Source organism: Piliocolobus tephrosceles, chromosome 17 (assembly GCF_002776525.5).
Source record: "Piliocolobus tephrosceles isolate RC106 chromosome 17, ASM277652v3, whole genome shotgun sequence".
NCBI lineage: Eukaryota > Metazoa > Chordata > Mammalia > Primates > Cercopithecidae > Piliocolobus > Piliocolobus tephrosceles.
Window position 1 is genome coordinate 56,246,727 of NC_045450.1, and position 26,993 is coordinate 56,273,719.

A 26,993-nucleotide genomic window follows, 5' to 3' on the forward strand; every position below is an offset into this window, starting at 1 on the left:
ACACACCCACAACACACACACACACACACACACAAATGGAGACCTTTGGAAACGAGAGAACTGGTAGAGCTGCTGGCTGGAGACAGGGGTTGTACAGGGGAGTAGTGGATGATAAAGACCCTGTAGTGAAAGGCCTTTCTCACGTACAGAGAATGATGAGGATAATTTTTAGAGATGATTGACGAACACTCATTTTGGGGAGAGATTAGAGTGTGAGGAAAGAAGCAGCGGGAATGTAGATAGCCACATGGGGAATGAATGAATGAATCAAAGCCGGAAGAAAGACCATAATAAAAATACCAGTGCTACCAGAACCTGAGACTGGCTGCTGTTTCCTCTGGCCTTATACTCTTATAGAGTCATCTGGAAAGGTCATCGAAAGATTTGTGTTTTAAGACTTAAGCCTTTAAAATACTTACTAAGAAAAAGCGTCCATAGACTAGATTAAGGCTAGCAGAGCAGGCTACTAGATTTGAGATTCCAAAAGACATCACAAGCGCACTGGTGTGATGGCGAGTGATTGACTGCATCTTAATGTTGTAGCCCTGGGAGAAAGCACGGCCAGGTCTGTGTCCACGTGCCATTGTGCACGTGTCACATAAAAACTTCTAGCATGCCTGATGTGTCCTGATGCTTTCCATCTGGCGGGGTCTGGGTAGTCCTCTCTCTAGTCCTCGCTTCCACCCACCTCCTTTGCTCCTCCCCAACCCCTGCCATTTTGCTCAAAGAAAATTTTCCTAGTCATCAGATGTTTGTGTTTTTTTTTTTTTTTTTTTGAGACAGGATCTCGCTCTGTCGCCCAGGCTGGAGTGCAGTGGCACGATCTCGGCTCACTGTAAACTCCTCCTCCCAGAGTCAAGTGATTCTCCTGCCTCAGCCTCCTGAGTTGTTGATACTGCAGGTGCGTGCCACCACGCCCGGCTAATTTTTGTGTTTTTAGTAGAGACAGAGTTTCACCTTGTTTGCTAGGCTGGTCCTCAAACTCCTGACCTCAAGTAATCCACCTGCCTCAGCCTCCCAAAGTGCTGGGATTGTAGGTGTGAGCCACTGCACTTGGCCAGCTCTTATGGTGCAGTTTTCTGCAAACTTGATTTTTACTGAAGAAAATTCCTCACAGTTCTCTAGAAGGTTTTGTAAACTATCATCTGTGTGGAATGAGATTGATGATACCCCCACCCTGATCCCGTGCCCCCCAGCAAGGTCATCGACCACGGCTTCTTCCTGTGTCATCACTGTTTCTTGGGCCTGCTAGTACAGTGAACTTAATGAGTATAAGCAGGGGATGTTTTGGCCAGTGTGGACTGGCCGATGAAAATTCTCCCTGTATTTTGCCCCTTAAAAATAAGTGTTAAAACGTTTTCACGGACCGGCCTCCCAGTCTCATTCCACTAGGAGCTGGAGAGCTGACCAACCGGGAGGCAGCATCTTTGGATCAGATTGCTTGGATGTCCCTGGGAGGGATCTTGTCGGGGGGGGGTTGGCCAATCAGAAGACTGGGGATTCCGGAGTTTGGGCGTAGCTGGAGAGGGAAGGAATCACATCAGAACATGCAACTCTGACCCCATGTAGAGAATGGTTCATTCCTCCTAGGTCCTAGAATGGAGAGTAGAGGAAGGTGAGAACCTTAACCACAGCGGTTATAGGACTTGGAGATCCAGTCAGCAGCAGTCTCTGGCAACGGTTAGATTAGGAGGACAGGAAATTCAGGAAGAAAATAAAGTTGTACATGTGATGTGTATATGAAAAAGATGTCCCCCTCATTCTGACTCATCGGAGCTGTAGACAGTCAGGCTGTCTTATGTTCTAGGCATGCCTTTGTGGCCACTGCCTTCAAGGTATCTCAGCACTTTCACACCACTCTGTTGGCTTGGGTGGACATTTTATGTTTGGAACTAAAATGTGCAGCACATTCTTTTTATCTGCAGAGGTGTGTGCGGTGAACAATGCGCGCACACATGCAGAATTCTGACAGCCTGAGTTACTCCCCATGGGAGGCATCTGCGGAGTGTACTCCCTCTTCTTTTCTTCTGTGGTCTTGATAGTCTTGATGTTGTTCAGATATCCAAATCTTGCAATTATTTGTCAGTTTAATAGTGAAAGAGCATAGTGATATTAAACCCATGTAAATAACATAGCTAGGGATGTAGAAGCAATGGAGGAATGGAATGAGGAGGACCAACTCAGTTGTCCTCTGGCTGGGGGACATTGTGGCTGATTGGTGGGGAGGGGCAAGCCCTTTTGTGATCCACATACTAAAAAAATCAAGTCACTGAGTACAGCCAGTGTAATTATCTCCTGTCATTAAATCTTATTTAAACAAGCAATAAATATTAGCAAACATTTTTACTCTCTTCATCCCCCAACCTCCCATCTCAATCATCGAGGGACATAGAGCCCCATGTAGAAATCAAGTGATGCATCTGCACAAAAGAAAAGGCCAGGCTTAGTGGCTCATGCCTGTAATCACAGCACTTTGGGAGGCATTGGTGGGCGGATCACTTGAGGTCAGGAGTTCGAGACCCGCCTGGCCAACATGGTGAAACCCTGTCTCTACTAAAAATACAAAAATACAAAAATTAGCTGGGTGTGGTGGCGGGCACCTGTAATCGTAGCTACTTAGGAGGCTGAGGCAGGAGAGTCGTTTGAACCCAGGAGGTAGAGGTTGCAGTGAGCCAAGATCGCACTACTGCACTCCAGCCTAGGTGACAGAATGAGACTCATCTCAAAAAGGAAAAAAAAAAGAGAATGCTTTGTGGTCCCTCATAGGGACCACCCCTTGTGGTGGGGGCCCCCCCCCCCCACAGTAAAGGAGCCACAGTTTTAGCTCAGGTGCAATGCATAAAGGCTTCCAGGCCGAGGTGCCACCAGCCTGCTGTGGGAGATGTGTGACATTTCAGCATGGGTCAGAGTTATCTGGGAGGGTTTCCCAGCGAGAAAAGGCGCTGAGACCAGAATGATCAGAGTTGGTGGGGAAGGTGGGAACTGACACGAGTAATTGCATGTGGAATGTGGAATGTGGAATGGAGCGGAGGACTGAAATCTGAGATGGGGGAAGTGAATTTGGACTGGATTAGATAGGTCTTGAAAGGCAAGCTAAAGACCCAGGACTAATAATGGAGCCTTAGAAGGATTTTCTTCATTTGTTCAAACTTTCAGCCCACAATTTTAATTTTTTTTTTTTTTTTGAGACGAAGTCTCGCCCTGTTGCCAGGCTGGAGTGCAGTGGTGTGATCTTGGCTCACTGCAGCCTCCGCCACACGTGTTCAAGAGATTCTCCTGCCTCAGCCTCCTGAGTAGCTGGGATTACAGGTGCCCGACGCCATGCCCAGCTAAGTTTTGTATTTTTGGTAGAGGTGGGGTTTTGCCATGTTGGCCAAGCTGGTCTCTAACTTCTGGCCTCAAGCGATCCACCCACCTTGGCCTCCCAAAATGCTGGGATTATAAGTGTGAGCCACCACAGTTTTTAAGTCCCTGCCATGGATCAGGAGCTGTGCTGATAACTGAGGAGAGAAAGATTCGATTTGGTCCCAGCCTGTGGGATGCTGTTGACGGTGTGGTGGAGGAGCAGGGGTGGTTTGCAACTCGCACAGCATAGGAGCTGCTTCCAGTGGGCTGGAGGGCCCAGAGGAGGAAGCGATGGAGCCTGGGGCTTGAGGACGGCTTTGGAGTAGGAGTGGCCTGTGAGCTGGGTCTCTGCATGGGGCAGGGATCTGATCTTTCTAGCTGTATATTTATTTTCTCTTAGTCTGCTGATCCCTTAGAGTTTTCAAAAGACCCAGTTATTTTCATTTTTACTTCAATCACAATATGAGACCGTTAACTTCTGAAATTCAGTAGTGTGACCCATTTCATGATCTTTCCCAACTAATAAAATGGAGTTGTCACAAGGGCCTCTGTGTTGTTTTGGTTTTATTTTTCCCAGGGGCTTTGCATTCTGGAGCAGATGGGTGATGGGCTAGAATAAATAGTTCCTCCTCTGAGCCAAACCTCAGTAAAAATAGTTCCTAGCTACATCTTGGGCATCTGGACTATTTCTGATACAGAAAGTTCCAACTCTATGTAACGTACGAGAAGGTTATCTCTACTAGAAGCCTGCCCTGTCTGACCCCCGCTGTAAGATGGTGGTCACCAAGTAAGCTTGCCTCAGAATCGCCTAGAGGGCTTGTTAAAAGCCAGATTCCTGGCCCCATCCCTAGAGTTTCTGTCCATCTGGACAGGGTCTGAATTTGCACATCTGACATTCCCAGAGGGTGCTGTTGCTGTTGGTTGAGGAGCCACACTTGGAGAACTCCCTGCTTTAACCCAAGCATAAAAGGAACTGCTGGGTTCTTGGGACCTGCCCTTGGCATGGGCCTTTCTCGACGACCTCCACAGTGGGCACCCTCCTTGAACTCTCGCAGCAGGAACAAATGCACAACGGCCTCTGAGGAAGGGAAGATGGTGTCCCAGGTTCCCCATAGAGCCCTCTCTGGTTATCCTGGTGAGACCTCAGACTCCTGCAGTGCCGGGCTGGGTGCAGTTGCATTCAAGACTCTTGACTTCCCACATCCTCATCTGGAAGGAATAACCATTCTCAAGACCAAGGTTTGGCCTCAGAATCTTGGACATCAGCCTCAGAGTGGTGGTTTTTGTTCCTGTTCAACTTTAGCCCCCGACTGGCCTGCGCGGCTGTCAGACTTCGAAGTTCAGCCTTGTCCCCCCTCTCTCTGGCTGTTTGTTCCTAAGGCCCTTCCATGAAAGGCTCCTCAGCCCCCCGTCAACCCCTTTGTGCTCTGAAAATGGTGTCTCAAAAATGAGGGTGCTCATATTCAGGGACAGCTTGAGATCCTCTACCCCAGGGGATGCTCACAGGTCTTTGCGCTCAGGCCCATTGGAATGATTAATTGGTGTCCTCCACTCTGCCGGACAATTAAGGAAAGCAGCAAAAGGAGGGAAAAGTCTTCAGTGAGACCTAATTTGGCACCATGTTGTTTTCTGTTAATCTATTTTGTTTTCTGTCCGTCTGTCCCCAGGGACGGGTGCCTTGCTGCCTGCTGAAGCATGCATAACTAATGTCCTCATTAAGGGCTGATCTGTTTATCAGGGCCATTGGAGGAAGCCAGCCTGCCAAACCCAGGCGCAAGCTGGGGGCTGTTGCCTCCCTCTGGGCCTCAGCCCCACCTCATTAAGCTGGTCCGGGCTATTGATTGGGAGCCTGTGTTTGGAAGAGTCTTACTTACTCCATGCATTATCTTGACAGATTGATCAGACCTGATTGAGAACCTCTTAAAGGAACGAACAGCTGTAATGGGAAAGTTGGACTCTGTCATCCGTTAGGATGATTCTGGGAGCAAGAAGAACAAGGCTGACATCTTGGAGCAATTGTATTTACAATTAACATGGTTGAAAACGATTGCCTCTATTGATCCCCCCTTCCTGCAATTACAGCCCCATTGTTTACATTCCAGCACTTCAGTTATAAAAAGGAAATTCAATAATTATTGCATTATTTAAAGTTAAAGTGCCACAGAGTTTGCTGGCTGCGCTTGCTGGTTGATTTAACGTTCAGTAAAATCCATGCTGAGCTCTCCATCTTGAGGCCGAACAATATCGGCTTTTAATGAGACTTAAAAAGGGGGTAGGGGAAGGAGGGCAGAACCCAGTGCATGGGGTGTTTGTCTGGGTTATTTATGGGGGAACCCAAAAGCAGAGCTGGGAAATGAGCAGTGTCATCGTTTTCAGAACTGCGGCGCGCTCGCCACGTGGCCGTCCATTCTGCACACAGCCATCTCCTGGCCTCTTGACGCAGACTCCGCTGTCCTTCCTCAAAGAACCATCTGTCTCATTTCACTGTCGGTCCCTTGCTTCCCTCCCACAAGACTGTCCCTTTCAGCCTTCCACAAAACAAATGGAATTTAAGGAGAAAAAGTGAAATGTCTGCATCAGCCAGAGTGATCGACGCCAGAAGTGTTGATTTAGAGGGAATTTTTCTGCATCGCCCCGTCACTTTCTCATTCTCTCTTTTAAGAGAAGAATAAAATAAAAAATCAAGCCCCTTGTACGAGGCAGAAGACAGCCTTGTGGGTGCTGCTTACCTCCTGCTTGTGTTGCACCGGCTGCCCTGTCTTCTCTCATAATGAAGGTGATGAGGGTATTTGTCAGCGAATAGTAGGAACTCAAGAGGAGCCTCTGGGTTTGAGCATCAAATTCATGCTCTGCAGCAACAACCAGAAAGTTCAAGAGCATAGGAGGAATTTTAAAGAGCATTTTCTTCTCGCATTTGGTTGAAATTCTTCCATAGGCTTGGTTCCAGCAAGACATCTGGGCAGGTGCACTCAGCGGGCTGCAGAGCAAGGGAGGAAAAAATGATGTCTCATGCTTTGCCATCAAGAGCCACGCTGCCAGCGACAGCCCCGGGAAATTTTCGAGTGCAGGTGTGAAAGGGGAGAGGAAGATGAATAGAGCCAATTCTGACTTTTATGAAGTATCTGGAGCAGACCAGTAGCGGGCAGCTGCTTCCGTGTGACTTTTTCATTAAGGAGGTGAATTCTTGTGTGCAGGCATTGCATGATTTATCAAGTGCAGTTTGCTAGAATTTAAGATACTCTTTGGGAAAAGCCAAGTGCAGAGATTGTTGGTCCTGGAAGTTTTCCTCCCTGCAACAGAACATCTCCATGTATTCCGACTTGGGTCCTTTTTCCGTGGCCATTGCTGTCCTGACCAGAGTATCGGTTCTCAAAGTGTGGTCCCAGACTGGCCTCATCATGACCTGGGAGATTGTTAGAAATGCAGATTCGTGGGGCTCACTCCCGACCCACTGAATCAGAAACCCTTGGGATGGCCCCAGCGATCTAGGGCATAGCATGCCTCCCAGGTGCTTCCGACGCACGCTCAAGTTAGAGAACCACTGAGCTGGAACACCAATGGCGTCATCTATCACCAAGCCCACCCGGCTGTACCTGCCCATCAGAAGCGACGAAGCAAGATCTGGACTCACAGTAGAAAGACCATGACTGTCTCAAATACTTGGGTAGTTCTTCACATATTCTGAGGCCTTTTCACATATGTGGAAATTTTCTCATGTGGTTTTAAGAATTGCTTTGAGGAAGACAGGGTGAGTAAAATATCTCCAGTTTACAGATGCAGTAGCACACCTGTTTTGACCAGTAGACAGCGTGTTTTTTTTCTGCTGGATTGACTGTCATAGAATTGGAGATACAAATAAGCAAATTCTTGAGTGGATCTGGAGAATCAGGGAAGTGTCTCCCAGGCGATTCAGCCCAGCTCTTCTCCCTTCCCTGCTCCTCACCTGGGGCGTTGGCAGACATGAGAAAGAACGTGGTCCTTGCATTCTGTTATATTGGTGTCCAGATGAGCAAACAGGCACAGTAAACTTTTTTTTTTTTTTTTTTGTGGCAAGGGCATGGGCTTAAGGTTTGGATTCGGGCTCTGCCTACACCAACAGCCTGAGTTTGGCAAGTTTTGCACTTCTTGTAAGGGAGAAGGCAGCCCTGTGTGTGTTCAGTATCCTCTGTCCATGTCGTAATTCCTATATGTCAGTTTCTTTATTGTCAACCAAGGATTCCTTTTTGGAGCCTGGGGAGGAGTGAGGGTTGGTTGTAAGGAGAGAAATATCAAATAGGTATGTTCAGTAGATGTTCATTCCCATCCCTAATCCTGAAGATTAACTGATGAAAAGTAACATTACTAATAGCCTCACTTATTATGAGGGCTAACCATGTATCAGACACATCGTATGAAGCATTTTATGTGAATTATCCCATTGATTCCTCCCAGCAGTGAAATGAGGCTCTGTTATTGCCCCTGTTTTGCACACAAGGAAACTGTATGTGACTTGCCCTCCGTGGCACAGCTGGTGAGATTCAGAGTGAGGGTTTTCCACCGGGCCGCTTAATATAGAGTGCCCCACAAACCATCATTATTGGCAACAGTTTGACATGGAGTTGGATGAGCACAGGCTAGAGTAGTGTGTATATGGTGGTGTATTAGTTCGTTCTCACGCTGTTAATAAAGACATACCCACGACTGGGTAATTTTTAAAGGAAAAAGGTTTCATCGACTCTCCATTCAGCATGGCTGGGGAGGCCTCAGGAAACTTACAGTCATGGTGGAAAGGGGAGCAAACATGTCCTTTTTCACATGGTGGCAGGAAGAGAAGTGCAGAGTGAAGGGGTGGGGAAGCCCCTTATAATACCATCAGATCTCATGAGAACTCACTGTCACAAGAACAGCAGCAGGGGTAACTACCCCATGATTCAGTTACCTCGCACTGGGTCCCCACCATGATATGTGGGGATTATGGGGACTACACTTCAAGATGAGATTTGCGTGGGGACACAACCAAACTGTATCAGGTGGCTTTTATTTTTGTGTGGGGACCTAAATTTGGGAGAGCTGGAAAATAGTGCTAGGGAAGAAGTACATCTTACAAATGAAAGAAAGTTACTGCTCCTGGTATGATATCCTAGCGAAGAGGTGATTGTCAGATTCTGGAAGTTCTAGGTTGTTTCTGAGAGTAGTCAGTTTGAGGTTAGCCTGGTGGGACCCACTTTGTTGTTTTAATCACCCACATACTCCCCTCAGCTTCTGAGCTCTGTGCACACTCACTCAACCATTGTGGAAACTAGTCCTCATTTTGCTTGTGACATTATGCTCTGGTAGGCCCCTTCCTCTGAGTCCTACCATGAAATAAGATGTAGGGGGTGTTCATTCACCATCATATGCATGCATAGCATTTACTATGGGCAAAGTGCTTACACACACCTTTTTTTTTTTTTTTTTTTTTTTGAGACAGGGTTAATAATTTGCTCCCATAATGGTAAAAATGCATGCCTGATAAATTTCCTCACCATGTATAAAGAGTGGCTCCACACTCCTTTCTGGAGCTCTCCTAACAGAGGAAAGTGAAATCTATTTACATGGAGGCATCGACATTCCACAAGGATCCATGTTTGTGTTTTCCAGAAAAGAGTCAAAGCCAAGGCAGATACAACCTATAGACAGGTATAGACTTAGATAGTTATTTTCCTTCTAGAACTTACTGTTTTTCTCAGGGCCACTAATGTTGAGAATTTTGAACCAGGAAATGTGATTTGTGTAAGGGAAAAGGTAGAGGATCGGGAAGTCTTCGCTCTGGCCTTGGATATGGAGAGCGACCAATCATGGCTTGTTCCACGGCCTAAGGAGCCTGGCCTAGAAACCAGAAACTAGGTCAGAGCAACCCAAATGGATTGATCTAAGGGAACATTTTTATTTCCTTTTACTTTTTTCTTATAAATCATGGTTGGGGCTTCTATCTTATGGTGTCTGCAGGGATCCTACAATGAAATAGAACTAAATTAGCATGTGTCAAGGACGAGAGCTTGAGCAGATGAAAAGCCAGCGTTGAACAGAATATACATATATATTTAGGTTGACCTTCCAGGAGTCTTCCTAAAAATGTGACATTACATTTGGAACTATAACGCGATCTCACTGATTAAAAAATTAACCTCCCCCACTCCTGGTTGCATTACCCCTGGGAGGATTTTCTTTTTAATTTTGGGCATTCGAGGTGAACACCTGGGTCTGCAGAGTCTCATGTTCCACAACCCCCTGCAGTCTGTGCAGCGTAGCTTGGCGGCTGTGTACTTGGAACTTGGACTCAAGTCTCAGGCTCTGGTCCTGTTTCCTCCATGCTCAGTGTGACCTTGCAGGCTTCTTTGAGCTTTGGGCTCCTCCAAGGATGAAAGCCAAATGTGACCCACCTCATGGGGTTGTAATGTGAAAATTTAAAAGTGTGTGTAGGCTGGGTGTGATGACTTACATCTGTAATCCTAGCACTTTGGGAGACCGAAGTGGGAGGATTGCTTGAGGCCAGGAGTTCGAGACCAGCCTGGGCAACTTGGCCAGACCCTCTATCTACAAAAAATTAAAAAATTAATCAGGCGTGGTGGCACGCACCTATAGTCCCAGCTACTCAGGAGGCTGAAGTGGGAGGATCATCTCAGCCCGGGAAGGTTGAGGCTGCAGTAAGCTATGATCGCACCACTGTACTCCAGCCTGGGCGATAGAGTGAGACCCTGTCTCAGACAAAAAAGAAAAAAGTGTGTGTGTGTAGATGCTCCACCCACAGTAAATGCTCTGCATGCATATGGTGGTGAGTGAACACCCGCTATGTCTTCCTTACTTCATCTTATCAAGTTGTGGAATTAGCAGACTTACTGATCCCCATCTTCTCCCCATCCCTCTCACTGGATTTGTTAGTGAGATTTCGTAGTCCTGTCCCTGAAGGGAGAGGCTGAAGCTGTTGTGTGCTGTGGTTGCTGTCTTTCCCTGGAGAGGGGTGCTGTAACAGGCAGCCTCTTCCATCATGGGGCCTCCAGTTCTATGGACTGAGAAGAGTTACAGACAGGCTCTCCTGCCTGCCTTTGGCCTGACAGGTGTCTTGGGGGTTTTCCAGAACATTCCACCATGGGGTTTCTCGAACTCTGCTGGGCAGGAAGCACCTGGCATCTCCTGGAATAGCTGGCTGGCTCAGAGGGGCTGCTCTGGAAATGGAGTTGCCCTCTGTGCCTGTGTGCACAGCACAGTGTGCCAAGAGGGCGGCTGCGGTGTGTTTATAGTAACAGGTGGTACTCCCCGAGGAAGCTTTGTTTGTGAATTGAGTGTGTTTGTGTGTGTGTCAGAATGTACTTTGTCTATTTCTACTTTAAAGGGGAGGCTTTGACAAAACCTGATCAATATTTTGCATTCCATGCATGAGGAACCAGATGTTAGAAGTTTCCTATCGTTGGGGAGGAGGAGGGAGCTGGGGCCCCTCCAGATTTATAGAAATCAATGTTCTCTGACAGAAGTTGGTTAGTTTTCCTGGGAAACAAGTAACAGGAACACATTTTTTTGATTTTCACGATGAATTATTTTCTAACAAGAGCCCTCTTTTCGTCTCTTTGACTTTCAGTGTTTGACTAGGGTGAACGAGCACAACATACCAATGGGGTAGAATCCCACAAAGTCGCGCAGCGGAGCCTCTGTTCTCTCCCTTCTTTTTAAATTATTAGTTTGCTTTTTGCGCTTGGTGTTACGTGCCAGCCCCTTTATCCGAGGTGCCTCTTGTTGCAGGGAGGGCTTTGCTGTGTTCTTCTCGGTGAAGCAGACCTAGAAGGGAAGGCACAGAGACGGATGGGGGCCGTGAGGTGTTTCCGTGTCAGAAGCATTGGAGTGTCATCTTCCAGTGAAACTGAGACGGGATGAACATTTTAAAGCATGAGTAGCCCTAATAGGATTAGGAAGAGGTGCAAGAAAAGGTCTATTTGACCAACGTGAGTGAGCCCTCGTATGAACCCTGGCTTCGTTTCCAGCCATAGCTGTTGACCCCCTAATGTGTGCCAAGTTTCCAGTGAATCCAGATGAGGACAGTCTGTTATCCACTGCACAGCATTTGGAGGACTTGGAGATAGTTGGGCTCTTTTTCTGCTCCCATTTATGACTCAAACTAGATACTTCCTTCCATCATCATACTTCTCCAAGGTTTCAGAAAGTAAATTCAACTGCCAAGCATAGATGTTTCTTTCTGTGAGAGCTACAGTACCTTTGCCGTTCTTATGATACAGTCTTTTGCAGGTGCTATCTGTCTGCTTTTATCTATCTATCTGTTCGTCTGTCTGTCTGTCTTTATCTATCTATCTATCTATCTTATCTATCTATCTAGTCTATCTGTTTATGTAGTCTATCTAATCTATTTATTTATTTATTTATTTGAGACGGAGACTTGCTCTGTCGCCCAGGCTGGAGTGCAGTGGCGCGATCTCGGCTCACTGCAAGCTCCACCTCCCGGGTTCACGCCATTCTCCTGCCTCAGCCTCCCAAGTAGCTGGGACTACAGGCGCCCGCCATCTCGCCCGGCTAGTTTTTTGTATTTTTTAGTAGAGATGGGGTTTCACCGTGTTAGCCAGGATGGTCTCGATCTCCTGACCTGGTGATCCACCCTTCTTGGCCTCCCAAAGTGCTGGGATTACAGGCTTGAGCCACCACACCCGGCCTAATCTATTTATTGAGACAGGGTCTCACTCTGTCAGCCAGGGTGGAGTGCAGTGGTGTGATCATACCTCCCTTCAGCCTCCACCTCCTGGGATCAAGTGATCCTCCTGCCTCAGCCTCCCAAGTAGTCGAGACTACAGGTGTGTGCCACCACTCTTGGCTAATTGTTTATTTCCTTTTGTAGAGACTGGGTCTCACCATGTTGCCCAGGCTGCTCTTGAACTTCTAAGTTCAAGTGATCCTCCTTCCTTGGCCTCACAGTGTTAGGATTACAGGCGTGAGCCACCACGCCTGGCCTCCAGGTGCTTTCTAAACAAGCAAGTGAGTTGGAGTGGGGGTGATCAAGGAAAAGTATAGTTAGATTTAAGGTTATAGGGCGAGGTTGGCTCAACCAAGTGAGTTTGGGTAGACCCGAGTTCCCAATCTTTTTTGGTTAGCTAGGTTGACCTGGAGCTACTGGTTGGTCTTGCTTTCTCATTAGTAATTTGTGGTAAGATACTGGATTTTCTTGAGTTAGCTAGGAGGCCTCTGTGATTTTCAGTATTCCAGGAAGTATATTCTCAAAACAGTATTCAAGCCAAAGGGGGATGCCCTCATTATACTCTTCCTTGTGCTCTTGGAGTTGCTGCTGTCACTGCCTGCATCACCTACAGGTTAAGTCCCTGGGGTTGGGCATATTCTGTGTGCATGTGTGTGCCTGTGTGTGCGTGCCTGTGTGTGCGTGTGCACACAGTGTCTTGTGTTGTAGACACTTAGACTCAAACCTAAACAATCCCCCGCCAAATGGGCTCACCAGCTGGTTTTCTCTGGGTCTCCGGGTGGCATGCATCCCAGTACACTACCCACAGTTGGAGCTGTTGTTTTGTTTTCTTTTTAAAATTACACTCCTGACCCGACAAAGGAGAGTAGGTAGGAATTGTGAGCACAGAGTAAAGAAAATGGAAAAAGTAAAACAGAACCCGGTTGCCCTCCTCCCCAGCGGGTGAGCTCTGTGATAGAGGCGGAAGGGGTTGGGGAATTCAGGATTTGTGTGGGAGAAAAATGTCCTGCCTGGCGAGGAGAGCAAGAACTCTGAAAGCAGGCAGCTCCTTTCTTGAGTGCACCACTGGGATTTGTGCCTTGGTGGATTCTTCATATATTACAGTGAATTTAATTAAATACATTGTGATCCCAATTGAGGGTATTCTAATTAGCTGGGTCAGGAACAAATTATTCTCCCTCCTCCTCCAAATGAAAACATCCACTCTGTTCTGCGGGGAAGGCATGTTCTTGGCTGACTGACGTGCCCCGTGGAGTGCTCACGGGCCTCTTAGCACACTCCCTACCGCTGCTTTTTATTAGGCAGGTTCCAAGGGTGGGATTCTGGGGGTAAAGCCAGTGCCACTTGGGAGGAAGGGAGAGAGGATCTGACCAACAGGGTCAGGGGTTGAGCCGCTCAAGGCCTAGGAAATGGCCGAATGATGTGGAGAAGGGTCACAGAGGTCAGGACCCTGCCGCTAGCTTTGGGTCTCTGTTTACTTCTGGTTGGACAACTTAAAAAATAACAAGACACTTGGAAAATCTGGGGAGAACAGGACTTGTCACATGCAGGTAGACACCAGTGGACCCAAGCAGAAGTTTGGGTTGGGATGTTAGGTTTATGCGCAAGTGTTTCCTGGCAACCAAGATATAGTTTATTCTGTATGTTTTGGTTTTTTTTATTTTTTTATTTTGAGGCAGAGTTTTGCTCTGTCGCTTAGGCTGGAGTGCAGTGGCTCACTGCAACCTCCACCTCCCAGGTTCAAGCGATTCTCCTGCCTCAGCCTCCCAAGCAGTTGGGACTACAGGCATCCACCATTACGCCCGGCTAATTTTTGTATTTCTGTAGAGATGGGGTTTCACCATGTTGGCCAGGCTAGTTTTGAACTCCTGACCTCAGGTGATCCACCCGCCTCAGCCTCCCAAAGTCCTGGGATTACAGGCGTGAGCCACTGCACCTGGCCCATTCTGGATTTTTAAAAGTGTTTTGGAGAATAAACTTGGAATACAAAGCAAGCTTGGAATTTTGAATGAATCTTTCACGGAAGTTTCTAGGAGAGGACCCTAGGTGTGTTCACTCAATCAGGGTAGGTGGGAGCAGCCATGGCTCCATTTTCTTGTTTCCTCTATTCTTTTCTCCACGATTTTTAGTGTATGCCCAGTTTCTTGCTAAAATGACTCTCAAAGTGGCAGACAAAAGAGTTCATGGCAGTGTAAGAGATTGTAGTTTACCAACATGAGCTAGAGTGTGGTGTGGATTTTAGAATATCTTTATCGTATCCTATTTTTAAAGTGTGAGTCCCCGTATGATGTTTATTTCAATCCGGGGTTTATATGGTCCTATGACCCAAGAGCCCATGGATTTAAGGACAAAAGACATTTGACATCGTATTTCCATGCAACTCTTTTGGCCACGTTATTCCTCTCTTCTGGCTCGGAGATTGAAGACTGCAGCCATTTGGAATAGAACTCTCACACATCCATATTCAAATTTGATGTTTGAAATTCAGTGCCTTATTGTGAGGAAATCCTGTTTCATAGGGAAGTAGTGGGGGATTGGAGCTAAGGCTTTAGTGATTCTTGATCTGATTTCATAGTTTATTCTACCTCCAAAATCTCTTGACGGAACGTATTTCTTTGAATTTCATGGCTGTTGTCTCTGCTATCTTTTATTCATTCAGTTTTAGTTGAAGCTTTAATGAATATCATTCTTTCGGTCCTGGTGACCTAAGACAGCAGTTCTTGGCTCCCTTACAGGTTTCCAGCTCCTCGGTTTTAGGACAAACTAAATGGAATATCCTGGAATATCCTGGTCCTGTTTGTGGCTTCTGAGTTCTGAGGGGCTTCGTGGAGTAGTTTGGGGGAAGGGATGTGGGCTAGCTCATCTTCTCCGTTCACTTCTGCCTGCCTTCTCCCCAGGATTGTCACCTCCAGAAAGCACTGCCTCAGCACATTGCGTCCTCCTGACACCCTCTGAAAGGAACCTCATCGCAGAGAAGGCAGTGAAGTTAAATCATTTTTAAAAAGCAGCTCAGAGGTCAGGCGCAGTGGCTCACGCCTGTAATCCCAGCTACTTTAGGAGACTGAGGCAGGTGGGTTGCTTGAAGTCGGGTTCAAGACCAACCTGGCCAACATGGTAAAACCCTGTCTCTACTAAAAATACAAAAATTAGCTAGGTATGCTGCCTCACGCCTGTAGTTGCAGCTACTCGAGAGGCTGAGGCAGGAGATTGCTTGAACCCAGGAGGTGGAGGTTGCAGTGAGCCAAGATTGAGCCATTGCACTCCAGTCTGTGCGACAGAGCAAGACCCTGTCTCAAAAATAAATAAATAAATAAATAAATAAATAAATAAATAAATAAATAAATAAATAAACAAAAAGCAGCTCAAATTTATCTCCAGAAAAGTAGCTTTTTATCACAAGTTGTAATTTTTGTAATAGTTAAGATTGAACTCACTGGTTCTTCCAACACTTTCTTGTTGTAGAAATTTTATTTTGTCCAAGGTGCTGCATTTGAGTGTGTGAATCACCCATTTGGGGGGCAGAAGGGATTGTACTCTCTTGGTGCCTGTGAAGCTCGCTGCATTCTTACGTACAAGTTGGCAAGATTTCCTGTGGGATACTTGAGCCAGTTTATGTGATTGAGGACTTCAACCCCCCTCCCATGAGTTTTCTGTGACACTCAGTTGGTGCATTTATGTTTCTTCTTCCAGCAAAGTACAAACGTGCTTCTGGATTTTTCATACGTGATCAATGAACGCAGGACGTGTGCATGTCAGTACGTGAGCCTCAGGGCAGTGTCCCTTGATAGGAAGCACTCAACAGGGCCACTCTGGTATTTTCAGGATTGCGTGGAGTGCAGGGCATTGTAACCATTCTAGCTTGTCAGTGTCTTGCATTCTGAGCTGGGCAAGGATGAGCCATCCAAGCAGGACTAGAAACCATTATCCCGGCATAGACATCAGACAGAAGCAGTGTGGGTCAGAAAGGAGACAAGCAACATGGGCAGTTCCGTGATGTTTGTTGTGGGCCTGCCATGGCTCCAAGGGCCAGGTTTGGCTGACTGGGCTGGGGGTTGGGGACAGGTGGTGAGGAGGAAAAAGGAAGGACACGTAATCACAGGAACACATAAAGCACTCACATGACCTGAATTTCCTCCTTCAAAAGGGTGCTGGGTACATGGCTGGAGGAGACAAGCCTCAGGTTCTACATCTCTCTCTCCCCCCAACTAACTGAGTTACCTTGGGTCAGTCATTTAAGCTTTTGGGGAGTGCTTCCCTTGCTTCATGTGTACCCAATAGAAGAATTCCCTCTTCCCCTAAAATGAATCATTGGAAATGAAGGAGACGGCCTTTCTACACCAGGAGCACATTCATTCTGTGATAGTCAAAAAGGGTCCATAGCCTTCATTACATTCCCAGGAGACTCAGAAACATTGTGAGTTTTGTTCTTAGGTCGCCTTTAAGTCTTCCTAGCCACAGAAACCTGGGGTCTGCCACCTGTCTGCATGACCTCTTCTATTCTGATACCCCAGACATGAATCCTTTCTGTGCCTGCCTCCTGGGGGCTCTTAGGCTGCCATGCTCTGGGATCAACACTGTGTCTACTAAAAACAACAGAGGACGTAATTTGGATGGTCTGACCATCTGATATACCAACTTACCAATGATATTGGCCAATGATAAGCCAGGTGACTTTGAGATCCTGACAGGGGAACTAGTCTGGAGAAATGTATTTTTCTGGCATTTTTCAATCTAGGGGAAAACCTAATTTGGGGTTCTCCCAGTAGACTGTGGTTTTAAATAAAAACACTGGAGTTGTCTTGTGAAAAAGCCAGATACTAGCTGTGGCTCCATGTTCCTGTCCTAGGGTGCTGTACAGGCAGGATGACCAGAGGCTATTACCTGAACCAGGGGTTGGCTTAACTTTTCCTGTCATAATTTAGTACATTTCTATAGTAACAATCTAGACCTTGTGGACTATACCATCTCTGTCACAGCTGTTCAACTCTGATGTTTCAAAAACATCCATAGATAGTATGTAAATCAATGGACGTGGCTATGCTCCAATAAAACTTTATTTACAAAAAACAGGCAGTGGGTTGAATTTGGCCTGTGGGCCATTGTTTGCCAATCCCTGATCTAACAAGAGAAGGACACTTTAGAGAACAAAAGGGGAAACCTTTACCCTTGTGCCAGGAAAGCCAGTGTTGCACTGAGAGGGCCCATGTGATCAGGATTATCAACATTCTGAAAAGCCACATGGCCGGGGCTGTTTGGGGGAGACAGGAGTGGGTATCAGCTTGCTGTGCCTCTTCAAAGAACTGCTAGAGAAGGGTACTCTGGGGAAAACAAAAGCAACCCCTCTAAGGAGTCTCACAGTTGAAGACTATATTAGTCCATTACTGTGCTGCTACCAAGAACTGCCCAGGACTGGGTAATTTACAAAGGAAAGAAATTGACTCACAGTTCTGCAGGGCTGGGGAGGCCTCAGGAAACTTACAATAATGGTAGAAGGGGAAGCAGGCATGTCTTTCTTCACAGGGCAGCAGGAAGGAGAAGTGCTGAGTGAAGTGGGGAAAAGCCCCTTATAAAACTTATCAGGTCTCATAAGAACTCAGTATCACAAGAACAGCATGGGGAAACCACCCCCATGATCTAATCACCTCCCACGAGGTCCTGCCCCCAATACGTGGTTATTACAGTTCAGATTACAATTCAAGATGAGATTTTGGGTGGGGACACAGCCAAACCATATCAAAGACTGTCCTGTTTGGCTGTGGAGATGTGTCCCCTGGAGGCATGCCTCTGCCTGTGACCAGGATGGTGTGGGCTGATGCCAGTGGTGGCTTTGAGTGGCTTATCCAAGGCATGTCCTTCTCTTTTGTCCCTCGCAGCACCTGCAGCAGCATGAGAGTGGTGTGGAAGGTGAAAGCTGCTACTACCACTGCGTTCTGTGCAACTACTCCACCAAGGCCAAGCTCAACCTCATCCAGCATGTGCGCTCCATGAAGCACCAGCGAAGCGAGAGCCTGCGAAAGCTGCAGCGGCTGCAGAAGGGCCTTCCAGAGGAGGACGAGGACCTGGGGCAAATCTTCACCATCCGCAGGTGCCCCTCCACGGACCCAGGTGAGTGGTCTTGCAGGTGTAGGAGTTTCAGGTTGGGCCTGGGTGTTCACCTCCTTGAGGCCTCCTGAGGACTTCTGTTTGAGGGAGACATTACTGATTTAGCTGGTCCTCATGTTCCGTACTGACTTCATAGGTGAGCATTGTGTTTTGGAAGGAACGTGCAGGGATTGTCGCCTGCCTGCCTTTCTTTTTCTTTTCTTTCTTCTTCTTCTTTTTTTTTTTTTTAAGGAACTTGGCAGCACTTTTCTTGGAGCAAGGCTCAGTCTTAGGAAAGTCACAAGCTACTACCCAGGGAGCAAGCCAACAGAAGATATTCTCTATTCTAAGATTCCTCCAGTACATACTTTAGATTCAATGTATTGGTTCAGATTGACATAGCAAATGCTACATCGCATGTCCTGCTCAGTGTTAAGAGTAGACAATTTGTGGCCTCAAAGTCTGGTCAGTAAAATTGAACTTTATAACAAGTGCTTGTTATAAAAATTTCAGTTGTATTTGGGAGTGATTCTGGGTGTTTCTTGGGTCCACACTGCTTGCTACTTCAATGCGTCTAGACCTTATAGTGGGAGCTCGCCTCGTTTCTACCTCCCCATGTCGTCTCCCTGCAGCCACCTTTTTCCCCACTTCCCTCCCTCCACCCGTCACTCCCTCTCCCATTGGGACTTCATTGGGTAGAATCACCTCCTCTTTTCTGTTTTTTCAATCTTCCAGTCTCTTGTGCTCAACTTAGATGCACAAGACTCGCCTCTTTCGAAATGAAAACTTTCCAAGAAAAGCTCTCCCTTCATCCTAGGTCCCATGCTCTCTGACAGAATCTTTCAGATTCTTAAGAGAATCCTCTGACCTGCCCACCTCTATTCCATGTCTCAACCTCCTATAGCCCATTTCCTCTGTCACCACGCCGCTCTTGGGAGGGTGCTGCTGATCTTTGCCTGACACAGCCCAGTATGCACTGGGCCTGACTGTTTTCTGTTTGCAATGTTTGAAATTGTTGCCCAGCCCTTTCTTGAAGCTCCCTTCCCTTCCCTTGACTTCCCTTGGCTTTCAGGATGTTTTCCTCTTGTCCTCTGGCTTCCCTTCACAGTCTCCAAGCCTGACCCTGGCTGGTGGTTCTCCGCCTGCCCCATGTGCCTGGGCATCAGGCACTGTGGCCTAGTCCTCGGCTCTCAGCCTCTTGAGCTTTGATCTCCTGGTGCTGCCAAATGCCCTTGAACAGCTTCCTGGACGCCACTGGCCCCACCTCCCAGATGCTGAGCTTCCTGGACATCTCATTGGTCACACCTCCTGGACCCCTTGCTCACCACTCTCTCTGCCACACTTCTTTTTCCTTTTAATGACAGCTTGTCTAATGGCCTGGCCAAGCCAGAGACTCGAGGCCACTCCTGGTCCCTCAGTCTCCCGCAGCGCCTTTTTAAATGCAAAAAGTTACATAAATTATATGAAGAAGAGCATGCCCCGTTCCCATCCCCTTTTCCAGGGGATCAGCTTTCGACTTTCAGATGTTTCTTTTGTTACTTATTTCCATGTTTCTCCTCATGCTTCTACGACTGTATCTTGTTTTTAAGTTTCAGATGTTACCTCTTGACTTTCTACCTGGGCAGATGAGGATTTCACTGGTGTGCTGTTCCACAAACCCACCTGCGTACGCACCTACACCCATACCCCAACCACAAACTCACTGAGATGGCACACACACCAGCCCCGATACCTCATACACACACATTCTTGCACCTGTGCACACACGCATGCACGCACGCGTGCACACACACACACTTTCTCTGCATCCCACACATTTCATCGACATTCACATACACAGCCCACAAACAAGACACCATATCCACATACATTGTATACACACACACACCCTGTATACGCTCACACACCCACACAAGCCATATACTGCACCCACACGCCCCATCCGCGTGCACCTCCTGCACATACACTGCACCCCCCACATGCAAACGTCATAAACTTATAGACACTGTACCCCACACACCCCACACACACTGACAGGCACCCTCACTCTACCCGCAAATACACAGGCACTGCCCCGCACACACCCGCACCCCGCATACCCCACTTGGACTCCCTCCCATTCCCCAGCCCCCTCCACACTCAGTCCTTCCTCCCTCCACCTTCTATTATGATTAAACAATAATTGGGGGTTATATTAATATTCAGTGTTTTCATTATTATAACTATAAATATTAATCGCAGCTGAGCCATGTAGAGTTTTATAATTTCATTTACCTTCTTGTACAACTTACTGTTTTCTCTGGTTTTCTAGGTACCTATGATTAATTCATGGCGAACCTTACTCTGCCAGCAGTAGACATTTCCTAATCTCTGAACGCTCTGCTCTATCAGTTTTTCTGTCAGCTTCATTTCCTCCTGGAGGCATCCCTCCTAAGCCCCTCCAAAGCCCTCTGCCCACCTGCTCCTCTCCGGATCATCCGACTGCTCCTTCGCTGCCTCCTCATATAAATGAAACAGCAATTCCCAAATGATGGGATAGAACACAATTCAAGAATTTTTCTCCCAGCTAGAGTGGTCGAGGTTTCGACAGTCAGTAGGAATCGTTTGTTCAGGAAAGGGCTGTTGGGTGCTGGGGTAATTTTTGTCACTTGAAGGTCACTGCAAGACTGTCTCTTGCCACGTGTTTTTCAAACGCCTCTTCTGGTTAAAGTTGAAACACCTTAATTGGTGAAGCTTCTGCTTTGCCTCTGATCCCATCCATCTGCATGGGAGCACTCTCAGGAGTGAGGGACGAGGACGGGCCTGAGGCTGAGGCCACTGGGCCATCTAGCTGTGGGGGAGCCCGTGCCCCACCCAGGGATTGTGGCCTCCGTTTGATCCGCTGCTCTGCATTAGTGCAGAGATTCTTTTTCTGGATTAGTGCACCGGATTCTTTTTCTTTCTAGCAGCACACCTAGACCTGTTTCTTGTTCAGGGTTTGTGTTTTGTTTGGGGTGTTTTTGTGGCCAGCTCTGCAAACATCATTGTTTTCATTGTCTGTTAAAACCTGGTCCATTTCACCCCTCAATTCTTTCTTTCACTCTGCTCAGAATTACTTTTGTATTGAGATGCCCACAGTAAACAGTGTACAACTGCCACTTCACCCGGAGTCTGTGGCCTGGAACAAACGGTTACCTGTTGTGGAATGTGGTGCTTCCGTGGATGCAGGCCGGCACCAGTGCCTTCGCGGTTCCTCTCGTTTAGTGTGTACCAGGGGTTTTTCCCCCCGAGAAGCGTGTGGGTAACGTCAGTGAGATGATGGACTTCCCTTCCGTATTTCAAGATCCTTTGGGATTGGCTTTGACCTGCAGTCATGCTTTTGTTCTCTCCCCTGCTCCCTCCCCACACCACACTTCCCCTCCCACACACAGGCTCCAGTTCAGTCCATGCTACTGATGACAAAAGGGACAAAGTATGACGTATTATTTATTCATATTGACATGAACAAGAACTTGGTTCTGTTTTAGGAACCACTTTAAGAAAACTCACCTTAAGATATATCCTCCCGGCCGGGCGCGGTGGCTCAAGCCTGTAATCCCAGCACTTTGGGAGGCCGAGACGGGCGGATCACGAGGTCAGGAGATCGAGACCATCCTGGCTAACACGGTGAAACCCCGTCTCTACTAAAAAATACAAAAAACTAGCCGGGCGAGGTGGCGGCGCCTGTAGTCCCAGCTACTCGGGAGGCTGAGGCAGGAGAATGGCGTGAACCCGGGAGGCGGAGCTTGCAGTGAGCTGAGATCCGGCCACTGCACCCCAGCCTGGGCGACAGAGCGAGACTTCGTCTCAAAAAAAAAAAAAAAGGTATATCCTTCCTCTCCCCAGAGGTTGGCTCTTCGAAACTTGAAAGGGTATCTTCAAGAGAGTGGACGTTATGGACCTGGTAGAATTGAGATGTTTAAGATGATCAACTTTAAATTTTGTAAACATCGACTTTATAGACTATTCCCAACTCTGTTCTCTTTAACACAAGGGTCAGGACATGATTTTTCAGCTAGAAACGTCATCCTGTGGCATCAAGAGCATTAGGAAGTCCTAGAGCACCTTTTAGGAGCCCCACCCGCTCTGACCAGAGGCTGCCTATCCATGGCTGTGCTGTCTCGAGTTAGAAGTTCTGGCTTTCTGTCATCATCCTGCTAAGTGATGACATTCCTTCTCCTTTCCTCTTCTCCTCTGTTGTCCACGTGCCACAGAATATTACACAAAACCCTTCAGAAATAACTCCCTGTCCCTTCTGAGTTCTGGACCTCATCCCCAGTCTCAGTTCACTACCTGCGGGTATCTAGATGTCTCCTCCTAAGGCAGGAGGGGTGAACTCCACAATAGTTTCTGCCCTGTGGATGACAAAAAAAATCATCTATTCCCAGTTTACCTGTTATTTAAGTCACTTGTTTGCCAGTCGGCCCAGTTCATCATGTAGCCTGCCAACCCATGTGAACCTGTGGGTCTGGAGGAAGGAGTCAAGGTAGAAGAAATTGAAAAGGTCTCCTCCGTCCCTTCAGAATTTTCTGGTAGCAGCCAGGATCTATATCTGTCATGACTGGCTACGTAACCCTGTGAGAGGCCTTGTGGTTGGGCACATACATCTAAGTCCTGCCCTGCACCAGAGGACAGAGCCTTGGCCACCAGCTGAGTGCTAACAGTTAGGCTGCTGTGCCCGTGTGGCCCTGCCGTGGTGGAGTTCTGCCCTTATGTCAGTGGGCAGGCCGCGTCCTGTATTAAATTGTCTTTGGTTCAGTGTGATGGTCTTTGTCGTTACACTTTTCCACCCTTACCCCACAATAGACGCAAGCACACATGCCTGCTGGGGCCTTCCTGTTTTAAAAATGGCCTGGAAATACATCTCTCAAAGACAGTAACTCACCAGGTGAGGTTCCTCTTCCAACCCCCACAATTTATTTTTATTGGCTTGAGTGTTTTTTCTGCAAGACCAAGTAGTCTCTGGAATTGGTTGGGATTTGGTCTCGGCATTTCATACTTACCCACCCACAGGTAGAAGCCACTCATCGTCACTGGCCGATGCCCTGGGCCGGAGCCCTGAGTTGCCGGCAGCTGCCATTTGCTTCCCTAGTTGACCAGAAGCTCTTGAAAAATGGAGAGCTCTCAGAGGTGGGTCATGTGGAGGATCAGCTTCCCTGTTTGCTTATTTAAAAGGCATTTCTGGCTCCTGGGTGAAACTGTAGTTAATTTCATTCTATCAAGTGCCCTGGGCTTTGAGAACACAGGCCCTTTGTGTTTCTGCTGTCAGCCTTTCTCCTTCTCCTCCTCCTCCTGTTTTCTCTCTTACTGGCCTTGTCCTAAGTACTCTCTCTTTCATGTAGACATAGACCTCCAAATTTTACATGCATGTAATTAAGTTCAACAATTCTTTACTGACGACCGATTACACATAAGGCTTTTTCTGAGCTGGAGAGTTTAGCTGATGACTGATGCCTCCTCTGCGCTCTCAGTATGGACACACTGATGACTAGACCAGCTCAGGCATTGGAAGTAACTGGACCCGGACTCAGTTTACAGGGGGCACACGATGATTCAGAATTTAAGAGACTTGTTTTGCTTGGAGCAAAAAGCAGTATCCCCCTTTACAGATACATCTTTGGCATTCACAGTAGTGAATTTCTGGGGCCAGAGAGGTGCACACAGCTTGCCAAGTGGTAGTGTGGTTTTGGTGACAGCCTTTACTGCAACACTCCCTGGCCTCATTTGATGGATCATTTTTTAAACCAAGTTTCAGGGTGTTCTGCTTAACTTATATAGCTTAAAAGACCAAGAATGTATACTGTCTTCAGCTTTCTTACTTGGTTTTGTTTTTATTTTTCAAAGTTGGTGTAAGGCTGCTCTCTAAATATAAAGTATATCTTTTTTTTGTAAATAGCTAAATTATATGCAATTTCAGTGTAATTTTTCTGATAGCACTAAAATATGTTGTGGCCAGCTCTGAATTTCCGAAATATTGTTTTTATAAAACCAGCACACCCATACTTTTTTCTCCTCTCCTTTTTACTGTACTTCTTGTTGACCGGGCTTGGGGAAGGTATAGGAACTTAAAGTATTTTTAACTAGAGAAGTTAAATGTAAAAGTGCATCAAAACAAATGGGGGTGACTGAAATTTTAAGCGTTTATGGAGGCGTGGAGAAAATATGACTTTATCTGTCTAAAGGACATTCCCTGATGAAGGACTGTTTGGACAGGGATTGTACATTTCAGCATGCTTTTTAGAAAGATGCTTCACAATGCAAGGGTAAAGAGAGGTCATTATGTATGAACATGAAAAGAGAACATAATGTTGTTAAATGAAAAATGAGTGTACAGGATAACATAGGTTGATTCCTTTTTGTAAGTATTTTTCTTACAGCTTTAAAAATAATCATTCAAGCAAGGAGTTTGTGACTGGTGTCTGGCTGTTTTGGGGGTGGGATGTATTTATATGGACTAACAGAATGTCAGGTGTGTGGCACGGGCTCAGATGGTGGTGGTGTTTGTTGATAGAGATTTTAGCAAAATCACTAACAGGCTACCGAGAAGTAAATCTTGGTTGTCTTTTGTTCATGGAGGTTTTTCTTATTTGCCAGTATTTGTAGTTTGATCGCTCTGTGATTCTCTTGCATTTTGCATTTACATAGAGAGGACAGGAGTAGTTCTCAGGGTGTACACTGTCTTGTTTTTCTGTTGGAACAGAGTTCTTGATTTGCCTTAATTAGTCCTCTAACAATCTACAAAGGTCAGTGCCAATTGCTTGTTAATTTACATTTGTAATTGTGATGGCTTCTGATTACATATTTCTTGTCTTAGTCCTTCCTAAGTACATGCTAGTGTGTCCTCCCCCACCCGGCCCCCCGCAACACACACACCCCAGAGTGATGTGAAGGCCAAAAATCTGACTTCTCATAGATGAAACCTTTGTAGCGACTGTCCAGCCTCACTGGAACTTCAGTGTCTGTTCTGGAAAGCCATCTTGGAGAGGCTGTTGCTTCTAAGTTAGGGATATAATGAAGCCAGAATCAGGGAAATTACGTCCATACCAGGAAAGAAATCCGAGAGCCATTATCTAGGAGCCTTGTTGTACTGAGTAATTAAGGGCAATTAAACTTTTCTGCTTGCTCTCTGCAAAATATGCTAATGATCTGGTCTGCTGGAAGGTGGACATACGCAGTGCTGTTTCACTGCTGTCAGATGCTGCTGGCCTGTAAGGTCTCCTGGAGAAGGTGTGGCATCACCAGGATGGACAGTTGGGCAGTGGGTTGAGCGTGCAGCCTCCCACCCAGCCTCCTATGTCCTGGCTGTCTGTTCCAGGACTTGCACCTGTTCACCAGTTACCTAGACCTGGCTGCAGTGGCCTGGGCTGCAGTGATTCATATTCACTCATTCTTTGATATTCTAGACCCACCATTCATTCGTTGTGTTATTTTTCTGAGATGATGAGCTCCCAGGGTTTTGTGCGTATTTTTTCAGCATGTGACATTGTGGCATCAGCTGTACACTGCCCTTCTGGTTAATGTTGTTCTTGGCCAGGGTCTCCAGGCTGTCTTCCATGCTATCTTCATGAATGGGTGGCAGTGCATGCCTAACGCTGCCCGCTGGGAGAAGCAGTGATACTGTAGCCTCTCACTGCTAGGGAGGGTTTTTTTTTTTTTTGGCACAGCAAAAAATAAAAGGAAAAAGGGGTACCTGCCGGTGGTTCCTGGAATTAGGAGAGACAGTATATGGGTGTGGTTGTGTGTTGAGGGGTGAGCATTGGGCAGGGGGTCCTCTGTTTACGGATGTGAGCATGCCAGAGACCCCCGTTGGCTCGTCAGAGCCCAGTGACGTGGGGACCCCCAAGGGAGCCGCAGGACATCATGTCATACCAAGTGTTCTTTTTGTGAAACCTTTATTTTCAAACATCCCAAGTCACCTTCGAAAGGTATATCCAAGAAACTTGACAATTTGAACCTCTGCCCTAGACTGAATGTGGACAGCTAGCCAGTGAGTGGGTGTTTGTGCTGGGCTGGGAGTTGGGGGTTCTGTCCCTGGATTTCACCAGAGGGGAGAGACGTTCTAAAGCCGACCGTAGCAGAAAGTGGCAGCCGTCCTCTGCTGTCTCCTGCCATGGGTGCAGACCCCTCCCATATGGATCCCCCATCCTAGCCTCTGGAGTTCACACTTTCTCCATTACCTGAATGGATGTTTCCAGAGAAATAATGATTTGTACCTGTACCGTCTTTAGTAACGCCCAAAGAATCCATTTCTAGGGCTACTTACATCCTATATGAAACTTGTTCCCAACCTTGGTAGGGGCCAGGGAGGAAATAGAACATGCATCTATCTCTCTGCAGACAGAAATAGCTCAAAGGCTTTTTCTCAGAGTCACAGATGTTAAGGAACCCCCTTCAAACTGTGACCCAATTATAAGAATTATGGTTCCAAATTATTTTTTTCAAACATTGACGAGCAGTGGAAAGTTTTGTGGCCTCACAAATCAGTCTAAGCACTACCCATACCTCCCTGGTTCCTGGGCTTTCAGATTCCCTGAGAGCCACAAGGAAGCATCTCAAAATTCTCTATTAATGCTAAATAAAATTTTAAATCCAGTTTCTGCATCATACTAACCAGATTTCAAGTGCTTAATAGTGCCATGGGGCTCATGGTTAACTTCGTACAGATTTCTAGAACAGTTCAGAAAGTTCTGTTGGACCATGCTCAGCTCCTCCTCACTGGGTTTCCTCAGACTTCTGGTAGATCCAGACTAGGTTTGGGTGACATTTTCCTTAATCCTTTTTGGCTTGCATTTTAGAGAAGTGTGGTTCCCGCCAGCCTGGATGGGGGTACATCTTT

General features: G+C 47.0%; 1 protein-coding gene across 1 annotated transcript in view; it reads left to right on the forward strand.

Moving 5' to 3' along the window:
* The window catches only part of ZFHX3 (zinc finger homeobox 3), a 171,827-nt gene that overhangs the window by 53,308 nt on the left and 91,526 nt on the right, over positions 1 to 26,993 (forward strand). The window contains exon 3 of the mRNA XM_023210312.2: positions 17,932 to 18,163. Coding sequence (XP_023066080.1) covers positions 17,932 to 18,163 — 232 coding nt within the window. The remainder of the gene's footprint in view (positions 1 to 17,931; positions 18,164 to 26,993) is intronic.